This window comes from Barbatula barbatula, assembly GCF_947034865.1.
Source record: "Barbatula barbatula genome assembly, chromosome: 12".
Classification (NCBI taxonomy): domain Eukaryota; kingdom Metazoa; phylum Chordata; class Actinopteri; order Cypriniformes; family Nemacheilidae; genus Barbatula; species Barbatula barbatula.
Window position 1 is genome coordinate 14,581,703 of NC_136775.1, and position 25,079 is coordinate 14,606,781.

The 25,079-nt window shown below is 40.4% G+C and overlaps 1 protein-coding gene across 1 annotated transcript; it reads right to left on the reverse strand.

Annotated features, from left to right (window-relative positions):
- Nucleotides 1–417: 417 nt before the first annotated feature.
- Nucleotides 418–23,811, reverse strand: hdac9b (histone deacetylase 9b). Its single transcript, XM_079468576.1, has 11 exons — nt 23,156–23,811; nt 16,488–16,729; nt 15,823–15,973; nt 14,415–14,538; nt 14,013–14,134; nt 8,835–8,966; nt 7,103–7,218; nt 5,658–5,780; nt 4,084–4,279; nt 2,982–3,193; nt 418–1,931 (listed from the first exon to the last, which is right to left on the reverse strand). Exons 1-11 carry the CDS (start codon nt 23,265–23,267, stop codon nt 1,605–1,607), a joined length of 1,857 nt encoding a protein of 618 aa, XP_079324702.1. The 5' UTR covers nt 23,268–23,811; the 3' UTR covers nt 418–1,604.
- Nucleotides 23,812–25,079: the final 1,268 nt, after the last annotated feature.

Consider the following 25,079-nt stretch of genomic DNA (forward strand, 5'->3'; position numbering starts at 1 on the left):
ATCAAATCTATTTAAAGGTGGCACACAATAGACTGTTATGTGCTCGGTGTATTGACTGGGACTGGAAATTGTCAGAGCTCAGGCTAAGCCTACCCTGCATATTTGGTTAAAATTTGCCTGGTGGATTTAACCCAGGTTATATATCACCAGTTTGAGGTTCACTTTATCTGAACAGCTTTAATGCAGACTTAAGAAAGCTCTCATGTTCACATCAAAGGCCTGTTCAGAAAGCCTTCAAAGGCAGAATGTAAAACCTCTGTATCGCCCTCAGAATCAGAAGCCGGTCTCTGGCTGGGTGTGGGAAAGTTTGTAAGCGATCGACAGCGTTTCACTTTCCTGATTCTGATTGTTGATTTATGTTTATTTTGGAAATTCGCTCTGAGTGTAGTCCAGTGAAAAGACTGTCCAAAGAAGTGTGCAGGATGGAAAAAGACTTTATTTTATAAAAGGTGACAAGGTAGGAAGGCATACGGTTACAAACTAAACGTGATGTTCTATCGTCGGTGGACAGTTTCTATTAACATCCCAAACAGTTGAACAGACGACAGCTCGGGTTGACTCATGGGCTTTTTGTAGACAGCGATGGCTCACACCAATGCAACATTTTCCTCTACAAGTTTTTTTGTTGTTGTTGTTCACGTTTTTCAGAGGATCAGATACACGGAAACGAACAATTAAACATCGAAAGTGCAACATCAAAATAAATGACAGAAAAGACGGTTTGATAACCTGAATAATACAACAGAACAGGTTTTGAACATATGACACGAGTTAAAGAAAGACAGCAACACTGCCTCAGGAAAGGACCGAATGAGAGAGAGAACAGAACAATTACCTTTTTTTAACATCGAGCCTGGTAAACACATCACGTGGGAATACAGAGGAAATGATTGGTTTTAAAAGGGGGCTCCCACCACTGTCTCCCCACTCACTTTGTAATTTGCCTCAACAGTAAATCAGAGCTCACTGCTGGGCCCTCTGACTTCAGCGTGGAGCTGTCCTCTCCCAGCATTCCTGCGCTCATGAATCATTCTGATTCCTGGCTTCCACCAGGCATTTCCTCTACGACTCTCTCCCTCTCAAACTTCAGCGAGGAGCGCTCGTGATCCTGGGCAGCCTACGGTTTGCGCCACAGGAGACCGAGGAAAAAAGAATGTGATTCTAGAAGTGTTCCCAGAGTTTTCGTGCGTGGATTTAGGTGCTTTTCGACTTTTGTTTATCTTTCAGCAGACAATGACATTGTTTTCACCTCTTACATGAACATAGCTTTATATAAAGCAAAATAAAATATACAAGAAATTCAAAGTGCCGTGGGAAATCACAGAATATCCTACGAGAGGGTGGGTATAGGTTAGAAACTGATTTTCTTAAATTATTTAAACGAACTTCAACAATAATTAAAAGTAGCATTTAAAAGACCCAGTCGGCTAAATTCTCATCATCTTCAATTATATACAAAACATTAAACATACGATACAGAGATCACTTCACAAGTTCACAAATGAAACCACTTCTGAAGCTCCCAAAACGATGGCCCTTGTTACGCTTGACCATTTTAAACATGATGTGTGTGTGTGTGTGTGTATCTGCCGACGTTTCTCGTTTCATATCATGGCCCGAATCACGACCCTCCCGTTAACCTGGTTAATGTAAGAGCTCTGCTTGTCAGCCAGGCTTTCAGTGACCAGTGTTTCATCATCACTGGTAATGGGCTCCTCTTTCACCCGGATGACCCCAGGATGAGTGTACATTGGATGGGTGGGTGAGCCGTATCTCTTTGGACCATTCCTGTCCGGGCTGTGCCTCCAGATGACGCCACCAGAGGGCGAGCAGTCCTCCTGCATGGCCTGGTCATGCGAATCCTCTTCCTCCTCTGACTCCTGCAGGTGGACGTTGGGCTGACGCAGCTGCTCGATTGATTTCGAAAGCATCTGTGGAGAGACGTAACGATTTGTTGGTGGATCTGCTCCATGTGTGTTTGTTGCAGTTAAAGTGCAACACAAACCAGTGTCATTTATTCAGAATGAGATCTCACATATGGAATGGAAATTATCCAGAACGAACCTAAGTATTGTTATTTTTCTTTTTTCTGTGGAACACAAGAGAAGATATTTTGAGAAATGTCTCAGTGGTTTTGTATCCATACAATAGAAGTCAATGTGGGCCCATGTTGTTTGGTTACCAACGTTCATCAAAATATCTTGTTTTGTGTTCTGCAGAAGAAAGAAAGTCATACAGGTTTAGAATGACATAAGGGTGGGTCCGTGATGAAAGAATTCATTTTTGGACGAACTATACCTTTAAATTAGTTTCTTTTTTTGGTTTTCAAACACAGTTTTCTACAGTTGTTCATACGCTCACATCATTTCAACATGCAAAACAAATCAATTAGTAACTTTCAAAGTACAGTCACGCACATCACCCAGACCAGCCCCTGGTTACTGAGGCCATAACAATAATAGGCTAAACAACTGCTCTCTAGGCACTTTTGATCTTCGTGTCTGAAAATTGCTCTTGTAACCTTGAATTTCCCATAGCACTCTCAGCAATAATAAGGCAGATCAATCTGCAAGCTCGCGCTAACAAAGGAGGCTTTCAGTGCGAGAGCCTCCCGTGTCGCTAACCTTGCATGTGCGGCAGAATAATTGCACTTAAACGGATGGCCAGGTCACGGTTGCTGGTGCACAGAAACACAAATATTTCCACAGGGGAACAAAAGTATGTATTCTATCCACTTTGGTGCCCATTTGAACTTGTCCCTGTGCAATTCTGTGGTGTTAGCATGCAACTGATGCCTTAAGCTATGCTAATTCAAGTGCCACATCTAAAACATCCACAGGAGATGGGCTGTCAAGTGAATGGTGTTTCAGTAAAACAGTTTTATCCTTCATAGTCTGTTTTCCCAGGATAGCGCTAAACTCAAAACAAAATACCATGGGGTTGCCTCAGTATTTTTATGTGAGTTTGTTTAATGTATGCACCTTGTTGATGTGGACCTGTTGCTGGTACTGTTTCTGTTGCTCCAAGAAGTTCTGGTGTTGCTGTTGGATCACGAGTTGAGCGAGTGTGTTCTGGGGCAGTGGAGCAGACTGGGTGCGGTTCAGGGGTCGGTGACGTGGGAGCTTGGGCCGGGTGCTTCCATTAGAACTGTCCCTCATGGCCAGCGGAGAGGGAGGATGCACAGGACTTTGACCTATGTGAGTTAAATGGATTTTGTTAATACAATGTTAAGCATCAAACATTTTTCCTTTAACGTCATGAACAGTCATACACTGTAAGAAATGAAAATATCTGGCAGCTGGGGCTAGTAACTTGCTAGTAACCTATATTGTACTATTGCTCTTTGTATGACATATCGCTTATTGCTCCCTGAACTCTTTGTGAGTTGCTTTTGATAAAAGCGTCTGCTAAATGACTAAATGTAAATGTAAATGTGAAAAATTCCACGTAAAATTGCGCTTTTTATTTAAATGTGCATGTCTTCCTGTAGTTTGACAGTTTGTTTCTTTATTTTAAAAATATGTTACAAATCTGTAAAAACTGTAAAATTATGTTAAAACAATTACAGTGTAGTTTTAATGAACCATTATCAACCTTTTCATTGATTGAAAATTAAATAATAATATTAAATAGTGCAGATCTTGCAGATCACTTGTCCTCTATGCATGCCATGCTCAACTATTTAAAATATTTGTGTAGCTTAGTTTCTCTTACTTGCCTTGGTAGGAAGTTTTGAGTTCTAACTCTCACAGTATGTTTTCACTGTACAACAAACTCTTTAATCTCTTAAGATGAAGGAAAAATGTATCCCGGAAAAACGGGGCCAAAAAGCGAAAGGTTACAGGTTCAAACCCCACAAGGGACAACCTTGAGCTTTCACCACTGTGCCCCGTGAGCGAGGCACTTAACCTCCGGTTGCTCCAGGGGGACTGAACCTGTAACTTAACATGTCGATGTTGTGTGAAAGTTCCCCAAAAAAGTTTCACTTGTGTTGTCAAAATAGATTCAAATAGACAGTTAGATTCTTATATGTACGTTTTTTTAATCTTCTCTGAAATGGGAATGGTGCTTTGAGGTTCTTACCTGTGGAAAGGATCTTTTGGTGGCGAAGCTGCTCCTTCTGGAGGAGATGCTGCAGAAGAGCCTGGTGGCTGATGCTCACTTTGGTCTCCATGGCAACAGACAGGGGCACTGGTCCCAGAATTTGCGTGGACAAACCCTGCATGACTGCTGATACCCCACCACCTTCAACATGCTTGTCCTGAAGTCCTAAAGCAGCCTGAGATGTGATCAAGATAGAGACTATTTGAGTTGGCTCAATAAAAGATTGCAAGAAGAAGATTCATATGAGATTATGTCTTTTGTAAACTAAAAGAATGAGGTATGGTCTAATCTTTTTTAGCATCTATAAAGTAATTAAACTGCAAAATTACCTCACGATTAAAAATTGTTTGCATCTACACTTGATTATTCTGGCTTGGCTGGACTTTAAACAGCAGTAATGAATGAGGTGACCGGGGAGGCTGGAGCGCAGCCGACACCAGACACTTAAGCACAATATTTATCTAAGGCCTATAAAATCCCCCATGGTCAAAGGGCAGAACCCTGAGGCTACACATATCATCCAGTCAGGCCGGGATGGCTGCTCTTTCAACAGTCAGCACAATATGCAGCTGAACCGAGGCCATAAATGACATTTCCCCTCATTTATCAGTATAAACATCCACATTCAATTCAATCAGTATAGGTGACTCTTAAATGAGAGTCTAGGAGAGACTAACCTCAAGTTAGAGAGAAACGTATTATTATAGAAGTATTTCTATATGCATGCAAAGATGCTTCGCAAAAATTATAAATTGGTAATAGTGGCATAGAAATAAAATAGTCAAATTAAATTTATTGTCTGATGCAACTAAAATTTGTCCGTAACATTCCGAAAGCTCGGATGTCCAAATTTGATGCTTTTCAGGAGATGGAAAAAACCCTGTACTTTTTAATTGATTAAATAATGTGTTGGCCAAGTTGACAAGCACTTAATACTCTTTATTGCTTGGATATTTGTGAAACCCAGTGACAATGGTGACTAATAATACTGATTTATTGCAGGTACAGGATAAAAAAAAATCACAAAATATGGAGATACAAGGTTTTCAGAAAGACAGCAGCGATACGTAAATATTCGCAAAAACACCACACCTGAAAATTATCAAAAAATCAGAAAATATTGCTTGTCAGACAAAATTGAGCAACTATGTAAATACTATAATGATTTCTAATAATTTCAAATAAAATCTAGATTTGTCTAATGACGTGCACAGATTTCAGATGTTTACATTCAGAAGTGCATGTAAACATATAAATGAAAAAAAGCTGCTGTCCCACCGAAACCTTGTATTTCCATATTTCGTGCTTGGTATTTTTTTTTCATTAATCATTATTATTAGTCACGTTTTGTGTCGCAAGTATCTAACCAATAAAGTATTAAAAAGTGCTTGTCAGCACAGCATGCAATCATTGAAAAACAGCCAATTTGGACATGCAAGGTTTGACTGCAATGGATATTTGCTTCTGATGTTTAAAAAATACTTCACTACAGAAACCAGACTTGGTGTGGACAGGCCTTAGCAGAGTTTGTGAAAGAGGATTGTTTGACTTACACTGATAGGAGAGGAGGCGGCAGAGAAACCCATGGAGATATTGGGTAGAGATGGAGATGTGTAGAGATTTAACATTGACATGGAGCTCTCAGGTCCTAGTAACCTCGGCTGCGACGGCCAACGCTGTGATGGAAAAAGTAAGCAAAACAGAGGGAGGGGAAAGAGAGAGACATTTTGAAATCCCACTATGGACCATTGGAAATAGCAACAGCAACAGAACAATAAACTTTAATGTACTAAGACGAATGACGGTTTTGTTCCTGCCGCAGTGGAGCTGTATGAATTCAACTGAAGGAAATAAAACCAGGGCCGCAGAGACGCCCACGACAGCACCATTGTAACCCAGATCATATGCGGTAAAGGTTTTTAGAGAAACAGTGCATGATCTTCTCATCAGCTTTAGAAATCCTGTTTACCCATAATCCCTCCTGCCTATTTAGTGACCTGTATCTGCCTTTATTTGACCCAGGGGACCAGTTCGCTCTGAAAGAGGATACCCAATGTAACGGTTCACAAACGTGGTTCACTTTCGTATTTAGCGCAGTGTCTGCGGGAAGCGCCTCGACTCGCCAGTCCAGTCGGCTTATGTCAATACAATAGCGATCGGGCCTGTTTGTGTTGTTAGCGTGTCTTTGGCTACCAGCGGCTGGCAGATCAATTAAGCTCCACCACCCACCACTTCGGCAGTGGATCAGGGCACACTACGCATTCCTTGTCAGCTATTGCATTGGAGGTCCATGGGAGTGTAAACAGTGGTGCTGAAGAATAACACAGCTGCTAAGCCGAGGCTTCACAGAGACATGTCACATTTGCCCAGAACACACCTCTGTGTGAGCAAAGTCTACAGGGACCCGAAGCAACCGAGCCATGAAGCCAACAGGAAGTGAGTCAGAGGGAGCTAATGAACATTAGGGAAGTGCACACGACCCCCACGATAAAATATAAAGACATATGAGGTTATTACACACACTAGATTGAGGGTTAATAGTGAGAACGTTCATCTCAGCGTGATTTGGAGGAAGTCTAAAGGTGAGCTCTGAACTGAACCCCGCCGCCTTTAAAGCACAGAATATCCGATCTACTCTTTCTTGGCCCGAGCTTTACGAGACCTGCGGGTACAGAAAACCACACAGCTATGCCAGTAAAGGTTAGTGGTAGAGAACAGGAAGTGAACGGACTCTTTATTGTCTACGCTGGGAGCCGTTTTCATTGGACTGAGACGGACAAGCAGTTCACAGGCCGTAGAAACAGCGTTCTGTTTTCATAGCTGTGCAACGACTGGCTGGGCTTGTGTCTATGAAATTTATGTGTGCGGCCTGTTGGCCATCAATGTTTTTAAGTCTACGGGTTCTAATGTTTCAGAGAAGCTTTGATGGGAAGTCTTGACTGTTAATGGTCTTTTGTATCCACGGTTAAACAGTGGAAATGTGACATTGGAGAGGTACCTCAGTGCGTGTGGTGACTGGTAGAGAGGAGGGTCCGTTTTCAGCCCCCAAGGCACTGCAGGCCCCATTGGGTGAGCTGGGACCTGATCCTGGGGCACTGCTGCTGGCTGTGGACTCTGTTGAATGTGAAATAAATGGGGAAAAAAGCATTAATGTGTTTGTATACAGTTAGTGTTATACGTTCGCATACACCTCTTACAATCTGAAAAATCTGAATGAAGACAATCTCTTCTCTAATACTGTAAATGCTGACTAATATGTGATGGTCTGCTATAAGTGAAGCATCATTATCAAGCTTCTGCATATTAACACTTGTATGGTGTTCATGTTTTTGTTACATTACTTTTGTTGCATAATCAATACAGCCCAAACATTTATGTAAAAATACTTTATAGTTGATTTTTACTTTATCCCAATTGCAAGTTACATAGACAGTATATCTGATTGATATGTCATCTTCACTGACAAATGTTAAATGATGTCCTTTCTAAAAACTTACATGTCCAAATTCGCTTAACCTTTAATTTTAAAATGTGTTGTCAAATACTTTAAATACTTTTTATTGGTTACATTTTTGCAAAACCCAGTGACAAACATAATGGATAAAAATGATGGTTTCAGAAGGACAGCAGCGAAATTTACCTCCGTTATATCCGATTCGTTAAAAAAACTATGATTTATTTTTAAAATGTGTTACGTGATATGTGTAAAAAGCTAATTGAAAGCATTTATGTATAATGCATTGTACAATTTTGCTTTGTAATACACCTTAAAATGTCTTTTGAATAATTGTAACTACATTTAATACATTATAAGACTTCCTTTTAACAAACCATCAACTTTTTTTCCTTAATAAATCCTTATTTTTTGCCAATTAATAGTTAGAAAGGTAGTTGTTAGGTTTAGGTATTGGGTAGGCTTAGGGATGTAGAGTCTGGTCATGCACAATATGTGCTATATATGATCTAATAAACAGCCGATATGCCAATAGTAGGCATGTTAATAACAACTAGTTAACAGTGAGAATGGCCCCCTATGCTGAAGTGTTACCCGCATTTTTAATATGGTTATAATTCTTTACAACAACATTGAATGTATTACAACACACATTATGAACAAATAGAATGCCTTTAATAACCCTTTATAATGCATTATATGTAAAGGCTTTAAGTAAGGTCTTACTTAATAAATGTCTACGGTGAAAAGATCTACGGTTAAATGAGATGTAAAGGATAGCAATCTTGCCACTGCTTTTGTAAAACACTGCTGTTATCGCTTTTCGTGTATAGCTCAACTGGTTGGGATTTGAATTAGCAGTGCTAAGGTCATGGGTACAAACCCTGTAAACACACATACTGATTAAATGTAAGCTTAAATGCACTGTAAGTTGCTTTGGATAATAAAGTCTGCCAAATGCATAAATGCAATGTTAATGTAAAACAGACTTGCCACTCATACATAATAAACACCCACAAGCAAATGTGGTTCCATGGAAAAATCCTTCAACCGGCGAAGCATCATAAACCACACTGGATACCTCATTGGATGTCACCTGTCAGAGCAGCTGTTACATAACTATACCAGCAGCACGCTGAGCCTTACAGACGGTGGACAGCTGCTGTGATTACTGGAGAGAAACTACCAGTGGAGAGACGGCCAATAGGAAGTCTTACTGTTTACACCCCAGGTGTGTTGTCTAATTATGACATGTATAATGGGATGGCACTCCTACCCAGAAGCTCCAGGGCTCTCTTTTTAAAGGGTGTCATGATGCTCCCCTCTTTCCTCCTGAGGAGCGGGCTGCTCCTCCTCTCCGCAACCTTCTGCTTTAACCTGGAACGCACCTTCAGGTTGGGCTCTGAAACTGAGGAGAGAAAAGAAACGCATGTCAATTTACATTTACATTTAGTCATTTAGCAGACGCTGTTATCCAAAGCGGCTTACAAAAATTCCGGGGAGAAAGTGATATGTCATAAAAGAGCGATAGGTGCTAATACATAGTTACTAGTTTCAACAAAAGCTGGACCACTACCTGTAGAGAGAAGAGAGAGAGTTAGTGTACTTTTTTTTCATTTGTCTGTCAAGATGTAAATCCAATACGAAGCCTAGAAGTAGTGTTTGGCAGGTTTAGTCCAACATTCTTTTGAGCCAAACTATTTGTAGCAATGCATGTTATTAAGCCGGCATGAATGATTTTTATCACGGAGTGGGGAATGCACTCTGTTGTGGAGTGATGCTTTCAACTCTGTGCCCATTTACAGGTTGTTTTCAAAGATCAGCGTTTCCTCATCATCTGGAATAAATTAGGCTATGCAACACTCAAGAAACAAACTTGACCTGGAGGCAAGCTGACGATAGTAATAAATAAACTGATGTGGAAGATGTTTATTAAGAAAAGTGAACATGCTAAACGTCCTCCAATGCGGATGCAAATAAAATTTCAACAAGACAACAAGTGCAATAGAAAGACATTAAATAAATATACATCTTTGTTTTCCAGTCACACCCTGTGGACTTTTTTGTCATGATTTCTATGTTACTGAATTCTGGAGCAGCATCTGTTTATTTAACTGTAATTTACAGTACAGGCAAGTGATTCTAAATAACCCTCTAATGGGAAGTGAGTGACTAAGCCAGCCACCCACATTCAACGCCTCCCTTTGGGAAACACCCACATCACAAGCAGCAGCCAAAAATATAGAAATTTGGTCTCATTATAATGAGTTGTGTCTGTTAAATCTGCCCTTCAGTTCCCCATTGTACTATAGTAACACCATCATGTAGCCCACAGTAGTGTGCAGCTTATTTGCTTATTTTCTGGCTCAGCGGTGCTTGACTTGTTTACGTTGACATCCTGTTCACCAACCAACACAACTAAATTTACACAATACAGCACAAACAATGTAAATATGCTTTTCATTTTGCTCTTATACACACTATAATAAAATACTAAAACTATAATTGCTTAGTATCTTAGTACTTCCAGTGGAAATCAAGGTACATTTACTTGAGAAGCAAAAAATATCCTAAGATATTAAATCTTGTTTTCTGATTTAAAAGGGTCTAAATTAAGTGAGTTTATGCTTAAAACAAGAAAGAAATATCGAAAAAAAAAACATTATGTTCCTGTAAAATTACATTTTCCCATGTTTTTTCTTTAATATGCAATCTTTTCCTGTAATTTGGTGTTTTTGACCGTACATTATACATGAAAAGTATGTTTTTTTACAGTGATATGCAAATTTTTGTTCTTGTTTTAAGCATAAACAAAAACATTTAAAAAATTTCATCAGAAAACAAGAATTTTAATATTTAGGTAAAAAAAGTTGCTTTTTCTGTGTCTATAAAATATTTTCTTTACAATATATATATTTTTGAATAGGTCCTACATAGTAAAAATGTGTTTAATACTAAGTAAAAGTTAGCTTTTTCCTGTGTCTGCCAATTCTTTTCTTTGCCATCCTTAACTCAATCAGGATCCTATTTCTTCCCTCAGATGAGAATCACTGTTCTGAAATACAGTATACTGATAAAGCAGTTGACCAATCAGGTTGCAGTCAGGAAGAGTTTGAGAGCCGGGAGTCATGGGAAGACACAGCTGTAAGTGGTAATCTCAAAGGAGAGTAAGAGAAAGAGAGAATGGACCACAGGCAGAGCTGCTATTTCAGACAGCATCGGCAGAAGCGTCAGCTCTCATCCAGCAGTGCGGTAATGGGATGTAAATCCCGCTAGCGAAGTGGGCTGAGAGTGATCTGCAGGGAGCCTCCTCCAATCCGCCTTGCACCCCATACTGTCCTGATTGCCTTCTATTTTTATTTTGTGCTACAGCCTCTCGCCACGGGAACACCACCCTATAGCTATGGAGGTGGAAGCTCGGTTGATGGTGGGCTCAGTGGGAGGCCGCGATCGTGACGTGATGGGAGAACACGCAGCTCTGCTCCGCAATTTCTGTCAAAAACAGTGATCGTGAGCAATGAGTCTGACACCTGCTTGAATTTTCCCAGTGCTGACATTCGTACGGTATGGAACCAGATGCCAAGTTAAACAAGAGTATGTATGAGGCGAAGACTTAACAGGCCTGTAAATCAATCATATTGTTACACTGGAAAGCAGTTATGGAGGGAACACACTGTTTAATTATATTTATTGTGTTGTCTCAACCCAGAAATATAGTTCCTTTTTCAGAGTGTTTGGTTTAAATTAGATTTAGATTCTGGCAAGTGTGAATACAACATGAGTTTCAAATGTTCATAACCCTTGTTATGTAAAAACACATTTATTTTAACATTATTATTTGTTTATTAATTATCTCGGATAGTACATAATCATATTTATACTGTAAATTGTATTACAAAATGAAAAGTTGAATTGAAACTGAATTAAACATGAACATACAATTTTGAATGTTTCAGTGTTTGGTTTGTCTTGCATGTCTTAATGTAAAATGATACATGTAACAAATGTGCTCATTTTATGGAAGAAGAAATGAAGAATCTTAATTTATTAAACATTTAACACACTTTTCATAATTATATAAGTTTCTGTTTATTTCTGTCTGGTTTTGAATTGGTTTTGAAACTTTTTGATAATTTGTCAACCATTTGCTTATCTAAAGATTTCTTTAAATCGAATGGTTAATATATTGCTCCATCTGTTAACGTACACATCCTGCATTCTCTCTTATTTTTCTCTCATTAATCAAAGTACACCTGTTTACCCAGGAGACAGGAACCATGTGATGCAACAACATTGCCTTTGCAATGCATATTACTTCATCATTGCATCTCGGTATATTTTTCTTGTTTTTCCTTCCCATGCTTGTCTCCGAGGGAAATACTGTGCCGTACACAGGATAGAGCACTTTTTGTCCTTCACCCAAAATATCTACTGTTTAAGACGCACAAACTCCCTCAACTGCACCTGCTCCACAAATTTGGTATGTGGGTCAAGATAAAGGTTTTTCCTCTATTCAATAAGCTGAACTATTCCTGCCCGCAGCGGGGTCAACTTCCTCGCACAGATCCGCTTTGGTATAGCACTTGGCAATACGTATCCAGCAATTGACAATTAAACAGGCTTTGTGGATAAATATCTTGTTTACGTTCGAGACTTTTCCAAAGAGACCAAACAATTGCCACACCTAAGCTTTACAGGTGATACGGCCTTGAAGACCCAAGGGGAATAAACATCCTGTGGAGAAAATATCAGTTCCTCCAGCAAAAACGTTTCAGAGAGATTGTTCTGCCTGCCAAAACAGCCTTGTCCTGGTCAATTGTCCTCACAGTGCTAACCTAACCCCTTGACATATGCCAATCAAACATCTCCGATGAACTCCGGGATGTGGAACAACCGGCACCTTTGTGTCGCTCCTGTTGCGTGCTTACTTTCGGGGGATTCTAATTGAGATGGACAGGATGCGGGGGAAGGGATCTCAAACGGGTGTGACCACATATAGAGCTTGGAATCCAACAAGCAGGAAATGGTGTTTAAAAGGTTTAGGCAATGAATGAGATTAACACTAATAAAGGATGGCTATTTCCATCGCGTTTGGCTTTCTGTGGCATATTGATAGGAAACGGGCTTTGTTCCTCTACAAAATGGCTTGTTTGAATAGTCCATCGCTTTCGTTTGGAGAATATGCTTGAATTTAATTATGTTGTTATATTGCATGATGGAATCCAGGGGCTGCATTACAGAAACATACTCGCACTAGAATCAAGTCCAAGTATAGATTTTTTATATGGATTTTCAAAATCTTTTGTAATTGTAGTAGGTCACACATTTAAAATGTAAAACTGCAGCTCGTTGGCTTACAATATACATGACATTGGCGCAAACGCTAATGTAGTTATCATTTTAGTATCAAGTTTTTTCGTGAGAATAGGCTGTAAACTCTAGGATAGGAAGCTTCTTTAATATGGCCCCGGTGTATTTCAGATGTTAAGGTTTCCTCAATAGCAGCAGAACAGATTCTTTTCCCACTGCTTTCTCAATGATCTGTTTGGATTCCACAACCTTCCGTTCCTCTCAGTTCTCAGGATATTGGTTAGTTTCAGTGGAGCGAAGCAGAAATTGATGCTGAAACTGGGAGGTTACTGTTCAAAAGCTAAGACAATAAACACGTCTCTTTCATGTGTCTATTTGAACTGAACGACCTACATAATTACCTTAGATTAGTTTACAGTACATTTGGCAAACAAAGTCCACACAATTTGGGATTAAACCTCCCTCGTCTGATCCCTTAAACTGCGTATATACACGACATGCCAAGCCATATGCTAAAGCAATTAGGCAGGTATAATTGTTTACTATCATAATTCAAAGGGACACAGAGGGGAAGGAATGTAATGTCATTTCCGTGACTTAACAGCGCAGTTATGAACAGTTCGCCTTTGCAAGAACTCATGACTGGCCGACCAAGTGGGAGTCATAACTCACAATAATACTGACTTCCCACAAGACTCCCTCCAGCACTGAGTCAACAAACCTGTGGTGCATTTTGTGAAAAGTCAAGGATTTTCTAAATAATTAAAGCCTCTTAAATTCCCTGAAAATTATACATCTTTTAGCGACGTTTTTTGTGGCTCTTAGCATTGCGGGCTCAAAGCGGAGGAAATCCTCCTGTAGGAAACCGAATGGAATTTACCTAAAACAATCCCTCAATCATTGCACGTATGAGCTTATGTGTCACCTCTCGAGAGATCCTGTAATTCTGGGAAAAAAGACTTCAGTCAGAACTCCTCCCCAGAAGTTTCATAAAGCTATGGTTTGCTAGCATAACCACAAATAAAATATAGTTTCTGTTTCGTTTCTGTTTTACTATATGCAATGTATACACTGCAGTTTGACCAAAAATAATACAGTCAATTTAATAAAAGTTACAAAGTAAAAAACTGTGTTTGACGCCTACCTGTCTTTCTCAGAGGAAAGTCATCTCGAGAGTCTTGTGTGGAGGGCACTGAGACCTTGCAGGAGGAGGACGCTCCTCCCAAAGGAGGTGAACTTTGCTCCAGAGAGGTGTGATGGGAGCCCCTGAACAGAGAGGAGATGCAAACTGAACTCCTGAACTTACCTCACAGTCATAAATACAGCTGACAGCTCTCCTGTGCTCGATTAATACAACCTCAGGATCACATTACCGATTATTAGCAAAAATCTGCTAGAAGGTTTCAAAGATTTCCTTGGTTTATCTTTCCTTACATCTACTCCTTGAGCTATACGTACTTTTTCGCTTATTTGGATACTACGCTTAAAATCAGTAAAGCTCAGCAAAAAAAATGATGGTTTGAGATATGTGAGGTACATCACTTACGTGTACCACAGTCTGGAGCTCTGTGTCATTTTCAAGGGGGCTCCGGCTGATGTACCATCTTTGGTGGATTTACTCAACAGAAACTCTTGGAGTCTCTGCTTCACTTCAGTGCTGGCCACCGCACCTGTCAGACCAGGAGACGCACACACACAAACCATAAGCATCACACCCTATACAGGCTTAATACACGTGTTTATAGAGTTTGGCTTCATTTCAAGGCCTTAGAAAACTTTAACTGACACTCCCAGACGCAGCAGGACCGGCTTGAACTCAAACAACACCGTCTTCACTGCACATTCACCCACACTCTTCTTAAAAGCTGCAAAATCTCTATTACACCATTGGCTGGAGATTTGAGCACCTTTAACACAAATGAAGGAATATCTCCCTCTTCTGGTCGGCAGAAGCGAGGCATTTGTGAATGCTTATTTCTGAGGTACTAATAGAACCAATTATGAGTGAGTCTTAGTAAATCTGTCAAGAACATGACAGACATTTCACAAAAATACTGGATTGTGTTAACGAGAATTACCATTGAGAATAATATGATTTAATTTTGAGAAATAAGAGGGTTTGATGTTTTTTTTGTAAAACAAATAAAAATCACCGTTATCCGTAATCACAGTGAACCCTGCTGAACATCGAAACCATCGCAGAAATTCTAATAGTTTCCATTAAAATACTATTATGAGCCATTAGCTTTTTCATTAAAACTCTTCAAAAAATCCCTTTTTGTGTGTTATAGACATTATTTCACCAGGATTTAATGACGATCTATTAGATCCTAACTGCGAGATGGCATATGAACCCACCAACCAATAGAATCTACCACATACCAGTAGACACCATAATAGTTTCCTCTAAAACCAATACAATTCCCATTATAACCATTTAATTTTCTTATTATGGTCAGGGTTCTATTGGGTTTTATTCAGCAGGGAATGCTTCACTGTCCTTGTTTTAATTTTGACATATAGAAATAAGCAGAATTCAGTTGAAATTCTATACTCTTATTGGTAACAAAGTATAATCCAACTAGTAATTAAATAAACATGAATTGGATGAGCCTAAGCACATAACTCTATCAATGATAATCATTCCAGCTCTGCAGAAATTTGCACACATATCTTAGAAATCAATTTTCTGTGTGGGCTGATTTGTCATTTATCTCACAGATTTTTTTCAAAGTGATGCTTGACAGAGGGGCAGTCGCCTGGTCACCCCATAAGAAATTGAACCCACAACTTCATGGGTTACTTATCAGCCCAGATCTTGAATCACTAAACGCTTCACTAAATGTTGAAATGCTGGTACAGACATGAGCCGTTTGACTGGTGACATTTGAATAGCATTAGAGACGGGCAGGTTGTTGAGTGTTGTGTGGGTGAGAATGACGACAAGCTCTTACTCTCTCGGCTTCGCTCTCTGTTGCGTAGGACCAGGACCTGTTGTTCTCGATGGTGTCTCTCCAATTCTCTCTCCTGACTCTGTAGCTCTAGTTTCCTCTCTTTCTCCAGCTGTTCTTGTTGTTGCTTCATGGCCTGTAGCTCTTGCTGAAGCTGAGAAACATGCGTCTTATATCTCAACATGCTCTGCAATCCTTGACATTGATTTTGACTTGAGCTGCCTGACTAGAATTCATTTTTGATAATCACAGTATTTTCGAAAGTTAAAAAAAGATCACTTGAGAAGTTCGGTAACAACAAATATTTACTTTTGTGTTTTACAGAAGAAAGAAAGCCATACACTGAGTTAACTATCCCTTTAGGTCCCATTAATTTCAGTAGTGAGCATACGTAGATGTACCAAGTCTGCAATTAAAAGTCAATTTGAGATTTCAAAAAATAAATAAAGATTCAATAAATAAGAATACAGAATAAATTCAATAAAGATTTAAACAACAGGGCTCCCTGCTCGCCACAACAATGTAGGCAGCTCACCAGGTTAAAGACATAACCCTTTCTTCACATTTAGACTGTGTGAATTTGATATTTTTATCATGTGTGATAGTGTACAATAGTATTGTGAATTGTATTTACGTAAATAATTGCGTCAGCAGGGCTGTGTTTTTACCTTCAGGTGCTCTTGTATCTGGGCCTGGTGCTGGCGGACCAGGTTCTCGTGCTGTTTCTGGAACTCATTGATGAGTAGCTGTTTCTGAATTTGCTGTTGTTTCTGAATGAGAAGCAGTTCTTGTTGAAGCTGTCTTTCCCACATGCCGGGCTCTGAAGCGGAACCCTGCATTCTGACATCCGTACGCAAGTCCAACGGGGAGCCCGGATCAAGAGCCAAGGGAACCTCTGGCTTAATGTCCACTGAGACAGAAGACAAATACAAGGATTTATTATAAACCTCTCTGCAATGTTTATTGGTAATTATTTAAAAATATTTGAATATCTTAGTCACAAAACTGTAGTTTATATATCCTTATGTAGGCTGAGTTGTATTAGAAAGAAAAAACACTTGGTGCTAATAATAAAGCACAAAAAATTCCCTTTTCATACCATGCTAAGTAAACCTCGGCAAGTACACTTCAAAGTCATCAAAAGTTTCTGAATGTAGCCCCACAGTAGCATCTGTGCTTCTCATACAGTATATAGAGATACAACAGAAACAGAAATGTAACTTTATTGCTGTGTATCTATGTCAGAATCTCCTTTCAAGTCCTTCCCTCCGAAGGTTATCACTTGTTAGGTCCAATGGGTTCCACTGACCCCTCTGTTCTGAGACCGCAGTGCGGCAGTCTCTTTCCCAGAAAGTCGAGATGTTTGTGGTCCTGTCTCTGATTCCCCCACCATCACACCTTCATCATGCTGGAAAATTGCTGCTGTATTCTTCAAGCTGTGCCTCATTACAAGTAATACACCGTGTACGAAAAGCAGAGGGCATCCCCAAGGCCCAGAGAACTATATATAACCAACCAGATAGTAAAAATCAATAGGACAGCTTCTTATGGTGGAGATGTTCACCATAACAGACTGTGACACATCTACACTTCTGCTTAGCCAAAAAACGATTAGACAGAGAGAAGAGGGGATTGTAAAGTGTCATTGTTTGCACAGGAGATAAATGACGGGGTATGAAAGAACAGAATGGTTTATACAGTTGTGAATTTCTGTTGCTCTCTGTACGATACAAGCCTGCCAGTTTGGCGGTTAGTTCGCTATAACTGCATACAGAGTGACTCACCGGATATACAGTACTTATGGCTAAATAATTCTTGGGTTTCACATTGAGGAAAAGCACTCACACGCCGGTTCTTGCACAATCAAGGATGATGTAACAACAGGAACCCCCATGTAAAAAATAACCAAACAGTAACAAGCAATGAGTGAGCAAATATCTGGAACAAAGTATGATGGTTCGCGTGATGGCATAGTTGACTAATTTATCATAATCGCTTTCTGTACATAACCATAATGGCTGATAAACTGCAGGAAATCAATAGCTGAGAATATTGATTTTTTTGATGGTTCCAGGTAATGCAATCTGTTGAGAAACTTTACTGAAAGCTACAGCACGTAGATAGATAATTGGATGGACGTACGGACAGACAGAGACAGATAGATAGAAAGATGGATAGATGGATAGATAGACAGACGGATAGACAGACAGACAGACAGACAGACAGATAGATAGACTCTTGACATCGTTAAAACACGTCCTGTTTAATAACATTTTGTCATTTAGAAGATGCTTTTATCCAGAGCGACTTACAAAGAATTCAGGGAGCAATAACGTATCCAAAATCGCATGTTTATATATACACACAGACAGAGGCAAAACCTTCAAATCATGAATCCTATCCATCAACCAGTGTCTCCTAAGCCCATGGATTGAGTTGCCATAGCAAGGCACTTACTATGACACAAGCGGCAATTCACACATTAATGGTGAAGCATTTCTGCGCCTGTTTGCTCGAACGTAATGTTCTTCAACATCATCAAAAATGTCTGCGTGCGCAACTGATGATTAAAAATAGCATCATAAAAGCAAGTGGTGCAATCTCAGGCTATGACAAAACCCACACCCAATCCACCACCCAAACTGGCTGCCATGGCAACTCTGGCGACATCATAATGGCTCTTCTTCCTGCAGATACTGAGCTGTGTGGCGTCTCCTCCCTGTGAGCACCAATGGATATTATATCATCCCTTATATAAGTCTGTAACAAACACAGTTAGACGCACTGTGCTTCTGTCAGCTCTTGCTCGTACACACCAGCTATGCTTGTCAGCTCCAGTTCAGGTTGAAGGAATCAACCTCTTGGTGTTTAACAAAAATTCACCTTGGGTTCTACTTCTGGGAAGAGAGCGACAGGAACGGCACGCTGCAGTGAGCCAAAGAGATGACCCTAAGCATCCTGAGGAATATTAATTCAAACTTGAAAGAGCACTTTACAAAGAGCAGACTGTGTTCTTACAGTACTTGTGGAGTCAGCCAATGAGCTTCAACAATGAGTCACAGGCATTGGGCTCGCTGCCCTAATGGAGTTAATAATAGCCCCAGAAACACCTGCTGGCTTGGAAAGCTTGCCACAGTGATATCTCATTTGTCTTATGTTCTTGCCCCCTCCCTGCCGTCATCATTAAAAAGATATACTCTGATCCGTCTGAGCGGCCGGGCCTCTCTGTGAAGAAACCTCAGGTCAAGCCTCTCAGACCTCCCAGCTCATCTGGTAGTAGGCGGAGAGAAAGACCAACCAGGTTAAAGCCACTGGCGCATTTCCTCACCTTAACCCCGTTCCAGACAGCAGGACGTCATCGTGACACAAAGCACAAAGCTGGAAATGGAAGGTCGGACGTCATCGCGTGTCAATCGACTGACCTCTTTAAACGAATAAATTGGCTGCGTTGTGCTTTCACAGCCCATTGTTGAGGTAACGGAGCAACAGGTTGGATCCCTTGAGATGCTGTTGACTTTTTGTCACTCGCTTTTAATTACGTAAACAAGCCACTTGTTGAGAGTGCAGCGGGATGCGGTCCATTTTGGCATCACCTGACCATCAGTCACTAAATCAATGTTACGAGACGAAACGTGCTCGCACCTCGTGTTTTGGCTCCGAGCCTCCATGAGAACATTACGAGTAATGAAGCCAAGATGAGCTGTTGATGCATTACAAACGCCAGCTGAACTGAAAAAGAGAATCTCAAACCAACAGTAACAGGGCTAAATATAACCGCTTTTCTGAGCACGCTCTTAATATAGGGTATGTGTGAAAGACTGTCAAACGTGTTGAGCCATCTGGTAATTTTAACTCGGGCAAAAATAAGAGCACCCTGACAAATTTATGAAAGCTATTAGGCTGCTCGCAACTAAACCCCCCCCTTAAGCCCCCCTAACCCCGCCACTGTGCTTTACCAACAGTTTCACGCAGACTAACGTTCACGTAACTTCTGTTAACTTTCTGTTTATGTGGTTGCTCTGATGCGTTAGACCCTTGGCTAAACGGCATGCTGGGAAATGCTTGGAATTGTGGTGCAGATGTGGCGCTGTGTAGCAGTCAACGCAAGATGACCGAAAGCGCTCTGCTTTATTTTTAGCAGCATGTGATGACAAGCATACTGCCCTGTGTCCAAATGATTCCCTTTCTCCACAGGGCCGGCCACAGGGGATGTGGTGACTCATCGGCTCTACTACATTTCCCATAATCCCTTGAGCCACGCACCACACGGACTGATGTTTCTCATTAACACTGATTACAGAGATATTAAAAGTGACTTTATAGCGCTGTGTACAGAAAAGCAAACCTCCCACACACTGCAAAGTGAAAAGATATTTAAACAGACTCTAAATTAACCCTCTTTATTTGGATCCGTTTTAGTCTTAATTTGATAGAAAATGATTTTCTACTTTTGTAAAGTGTGTTTTCATTGCTTGTTCATCTGAAATGTGCATGTTTCAGAGAGCTTTGTACAACAACATTGAATTAAGCGAGCTGTACAGTATGTTAACCACAATCAAACAACTTTGCATAAATAGCAAAACCAAATTACAGTTTCCATGACATTTAAATGTCCTGCTAAAAAACTAGAGAAATATCTTAATATTTTTGCTTGCTTTTTTAATGCTGCATGTATTAACCTTTCCCAGGGTGGCTTCTGCACATCATATACACCACACAGATAACAAGCCGCAAAATAATCAGGTGGCCCTAAATAAGCCTCCGGCACTTTTAAATTGAATTCTATTTTTTAACCTCTATTGTCAGTCTGACTTTTTATGTTTGGGGGAGGGGGATGTTTTTTGGCTGCATATGCTGCGGTGAGTGAGTGCTCATTACGGCTGATGTTATTCTGGGCTGCAGGCGTGTCTAAAGCAGAAAACGCTGCTGTATTTTTAAGTGGCAGTTTATTCCTCACATAGCAAAAACAAGGCAGGGAAATCCACATCATAACACACACACACACAGGCACACGTATTACTGAAGAGCCAGCTTCTGTAAATGCAAATATATTTCAGGGGTGTTATTGTAAAGTGCAATGTGAGGATTTGTGACAATTAATAGTAAATTACTAAATACATTTTTAACCATTTTATTTGGTAAACCTATTGACTCATAATAACTATGAATATGACTTAAATGGGCATTTCCAGCGATGTAGATGTGACATTTTCAGTCAAAACATGAAATATAAATACTCAGTGAATGTGCTCACTACCAATATATTGAATCATCTTTTTACATTTTACTAAACCCCAGACATCAGAAACATATCAGCGATGAATATGAAATATTTGCATGGAGTTTCCAAAATATAAAAATTATATACAGCATATACATACTCTAAATTAAGCAGAATTATTATCACAAATTCTAAAGTCTATGTAACCTTCTTACTGGTCCTACAGTGCACCGGGATCACATTTAACAACTACATTCACAGCCCTGATATTAAGCATCGGAGAGATGAAAAATACAGCAAAATGTCAGCCCAACAAAAGGTTCACTTTTCTATAGTTTATAATGACATGCTATTCACTGCAATTCTGTGAAACACTATAACTAAAAGAAACCAAGATGGTGGATGAAAAAACATTTATTTAAAAAAAATAACAAAAAATGCAAATACAAGAGACCAAAGGGATCAAGTCCATGTCATTTTTTTTGAGGCTGTTATTCTCAAAAAGGAGAAAACTGCTTAAATTGCAAAAAAAAATAAGCTTGTTATCTCTTCACACCTGAGGCAGTTAGTCATTTAAGTAAGGCGTCAAACTGACTAGCAAGTTTATTTTGAACACCTGTTCGCTTGTTTATTTAACAACTGGCATGTTCTTTTGTTTGATTTATTCTAACATTTTAGTTATCAAAATGTTCCACTGTGTGGTTATATTAAGAATGTGTGAGGACGGTATGATAGCAGCGCGCTACGGTGGCTAACCTTAGCACGCTAATGCTATAAGCTGAAAATAACATGCTAAGAATAGCTGACCCACAGAGCAAGCAACAGGCCTGCCTCTCTCATATGGCTGTTTCTGTATATTTCTGTATAATGCCACGCATGCCTGTATGAGGCTTTCACTGGACAGATGAGGTTTCGCCCAATCGCTCTGTATCACAACGGAGGAGTTTGAAGCATTTTCACGGTCACCGCCTGATATTTTGTGCAGAACGGGGTGCCCTACTGCCCTGGATAGTTGCACTTGGTCCTCTAACAGGTTGTTCAAGTCTGCTGAGCGTTATTCAAGGAGACAGCTCAATATTTCGCATGTCTCTGCATAATGCGCATCTCTACAGATCGAGGCTTGAACTATATTTAGAAAGACAGGATTGCATTATGCTTGTGTGTGGTTGGTGTGTTTGTGCATGTGTGTGAGTCGATGTGTGATGGAGTAGATGACAAATTAGCAAAGTTTCGGTTATGTTGCAACGAAGCTGAAATCTAACCAGGCGATCTTGCGCGGTTCAGCAATGATAAGGCATTTTAATGCAATAAAGAAAACCCAGAGGTGAAGCAATGTTCTCCACCCTACTTTCAGGAACCGAAATAACTCCATCTGTCCTCTTATTATACAAGCACTTCCTTTTCCCCTTCCCTCCTCAACCCATAAAATAGAAAACGTTAAAATCATGGATTTCCCAGAAAACACCACATTCTAGCAAAACAGGACACATGTTGACAGCGGCGGACCAAGAGTAAAAAACAACAGCAAAGAGCAGAAATGAGTCACGCTCTGAATTCATACAATAAAGCAAATACATTCTCCTCGTGATGTCAGACCCTCCGCAAACAGCATCACGGCAAAAATAGACCTCTTCATTGTCTTTGGCACGTACCAAAAGTAATGTGCCTTTCATCTTGACAGCATATTTCTGTCAGCAAGTTTCCTCTCCTTGAATTAAAGGCTAAACTCACACAACATCCTGTAGATGCTGGAGTCTAAGTTCTGTTAATACATCCTTTATAACCTACTCATCCCTGCCGCTTGGCAGCTTTGCCAGAATGAGGTCTGACAGGATAATTGCACGGACCTCAAACCGCCCCTTTGTTAGTTTAGCGATTTAGCGTTAACCCCGCTAATAAACATCTTGCGGAGCGCTACCCTCCTCAGAACTTTCCCCACACATGGTGTGAGGAGGGCACATCCACAACACAAACATGCAGTTCAGACACTTTGTGTCTTACATGCCTCCCTAAACAGCAAATGCACTTTTGTGCATGACCAACCACTAATGTTGCAAGTTTAAGATGTCATCATTTTAGCAACATGAAGAAAGACATGTACATATTAAAAGTCACCTGAGTTGTTGACGTTGTGCATGTCGGAGTCGTTGGGGGTCCAAGGCAGCCGGTGTATGCCGATGCTGTCTGTGGAGAAACAGGATTCAGTCTCGTAAATGGTCTGGAGCATGAGTGCTTCAGTTAGCAGCACATCGTCTGCCAGCCCTGCTCTTCCTGTATTGCTGTCAGCTTGTTCCCTCCTTCACACTGTTTGTCTCTCTCTCTCGCTCTCTCGCTCTCTCTCTCTCAAGAGACCAGGAGCGTTCGCCTCTGCCTCCTCCTCCTCCTCAAGCGACACTCGCAGTGACAGAGCGCTCCCTCACTAACGCTAAAAGCTTCACAGCTTCACTCCTCCTCTTCTCCGCTCCTCTCCTCTCGGCTCTTCTCTTCTCCTCCAGTCGACACCTAAGTGCTTCTGAGAATCAGCGGGAGAGTCTCTCACTCTCTCGTTCCTCTTGTCCTGACAAAACGGCTTGTTGTTTTCTCTCCAATATGTCATATATTCGCCGTTCTCAAACAGGTTTCTTTTCCACTCCGGGGGGGGCCGAGATCGTCTCTGTGGCAGAAGAGTTGAGTTCAGCTCCTGCTCACGTATTCTCTTTTCCCGTCAGGTTTCTTGGTGCAGAGGAGGAGGCTGATTTACATGTGAATCAACAAGAGCTTGGCCCACAGGTGACAGAAATAGAACAATGGCCGGCTCAGGCTATAAATAGGTCAGGCGCGGTGCGGGGATTGGAGCAGCATAGATGCGTTTAAAAATAACACACCAAACACAGCTGTGGCCCTCATCTACAGCCAGAAGGCATTACTCTCTGTGTCTAACTCTCTCTTCCGTTTTAGTGCGCTGTCGTTCTTTATCTCTGTTTATCGGTTCTCTCGCTCTTTTTGAACTGTCCCATTCTACCCTTCCATTTTCTCTCATTTGGCCTGTGTGAAAAAGACACACAATCCATTTTTTTCAGGAGATGTCAAAATCTGCCTGCGTTTTGCTTAACGTGTTGCTGGGAGCCGTGCTGCAGAGCCCTCGCAGGGTTTGTGTGCTTAGCGTGCAGAGCAAAGTCAAATGCAGCATTTCTAGGTCTGTCTGAAATCTGCATTTCAGATCTAGAATTCAAAACTGAAAAGTAGTACGAATTGCACATCATATTGATTACAGTTATGCGTGTGTTGGAGGCATAACAAGGACATAATTTCACAACATGGCATTCTGTACATATGTATGTACTATATGTGTCATCTCATCGCTAGATACAGTTACAGCAGGTACAGTTATCCAGTCTAGAGAACACATGCTTGCTCTTCAAGTGTAAACATTTGTACACGCTACAGTATGTCTAGGCTTGTTTTGCTTGTGTGTGCACATGTGTGGTCATTTGTGGAGCGGTTGTATATTGAGGCCAGTTTTGCTCTTCAGGAGGGATTTCCCAGCTGGCCAAGTGTGTTTAAGATGAATTAGTAGCTCAGAGCGCACCAAAGCCATCTGTGTGAGGGTCAAACTTTATTTAAAACTCTCACTACAGTCCCTGCTGCTGCCACACTACTCTAAGGTGAGATTTATTTTCTCTTATGCAAGTGAGAGACTCGCTCTCAAACGGTTAATCGCATCCAGAATAAAAGTTTGTGTTGACATAATATATGTCTGTGTACTGGGCATATTCATTTTGTATTTGTAAACACATACACATACATGCATACACATTTAGGAAATATTTATATCTATTTATTTATATTTACCAATCATTGAAATTATGTGTTCATCTAATCTGTTTGTTTTTTTTAATACAAAACTAATGTGCACAGTACGCAGACATATATTATGTTAAAACAAACTTTTATTCTGGATGTGATGAATCCAGCCCATTTAGAAACATAAATTAGAAATAAAAACTACGGTAAATTTGCTTTTGATGATGTCTCCTGAAAGCAGTGCCTGCCCATCCAA

What these genes read in the sequence shown, in the direction of transcription:
- hdac9b (XM_079468576.1), bottom strand. Translation starts at nt 23,267, where the DNA reads ATGCTCCAGACCATTTACGAGACTGAATCCTGTTTCTCCACAGACAGC. An exon ending in AGATACAAGAGCACCTGAAG is followed by an intron (nt 15,974 to 16,487) that starts GTAAAAACACAG and finishes CATGTTTCTCAG; the next exon opens with CTTCAGCAAGAGCTACAGGC. An exon ending in CTTTCCTCTGAGAAAGACAG is followed by an intron (nt 8,967 to 14,012) that starts GTAGGCGTCAAA and finishes TTCTCTCCTCAG; the next exon opens with TTTCAGAGCCCAACCTGAAG.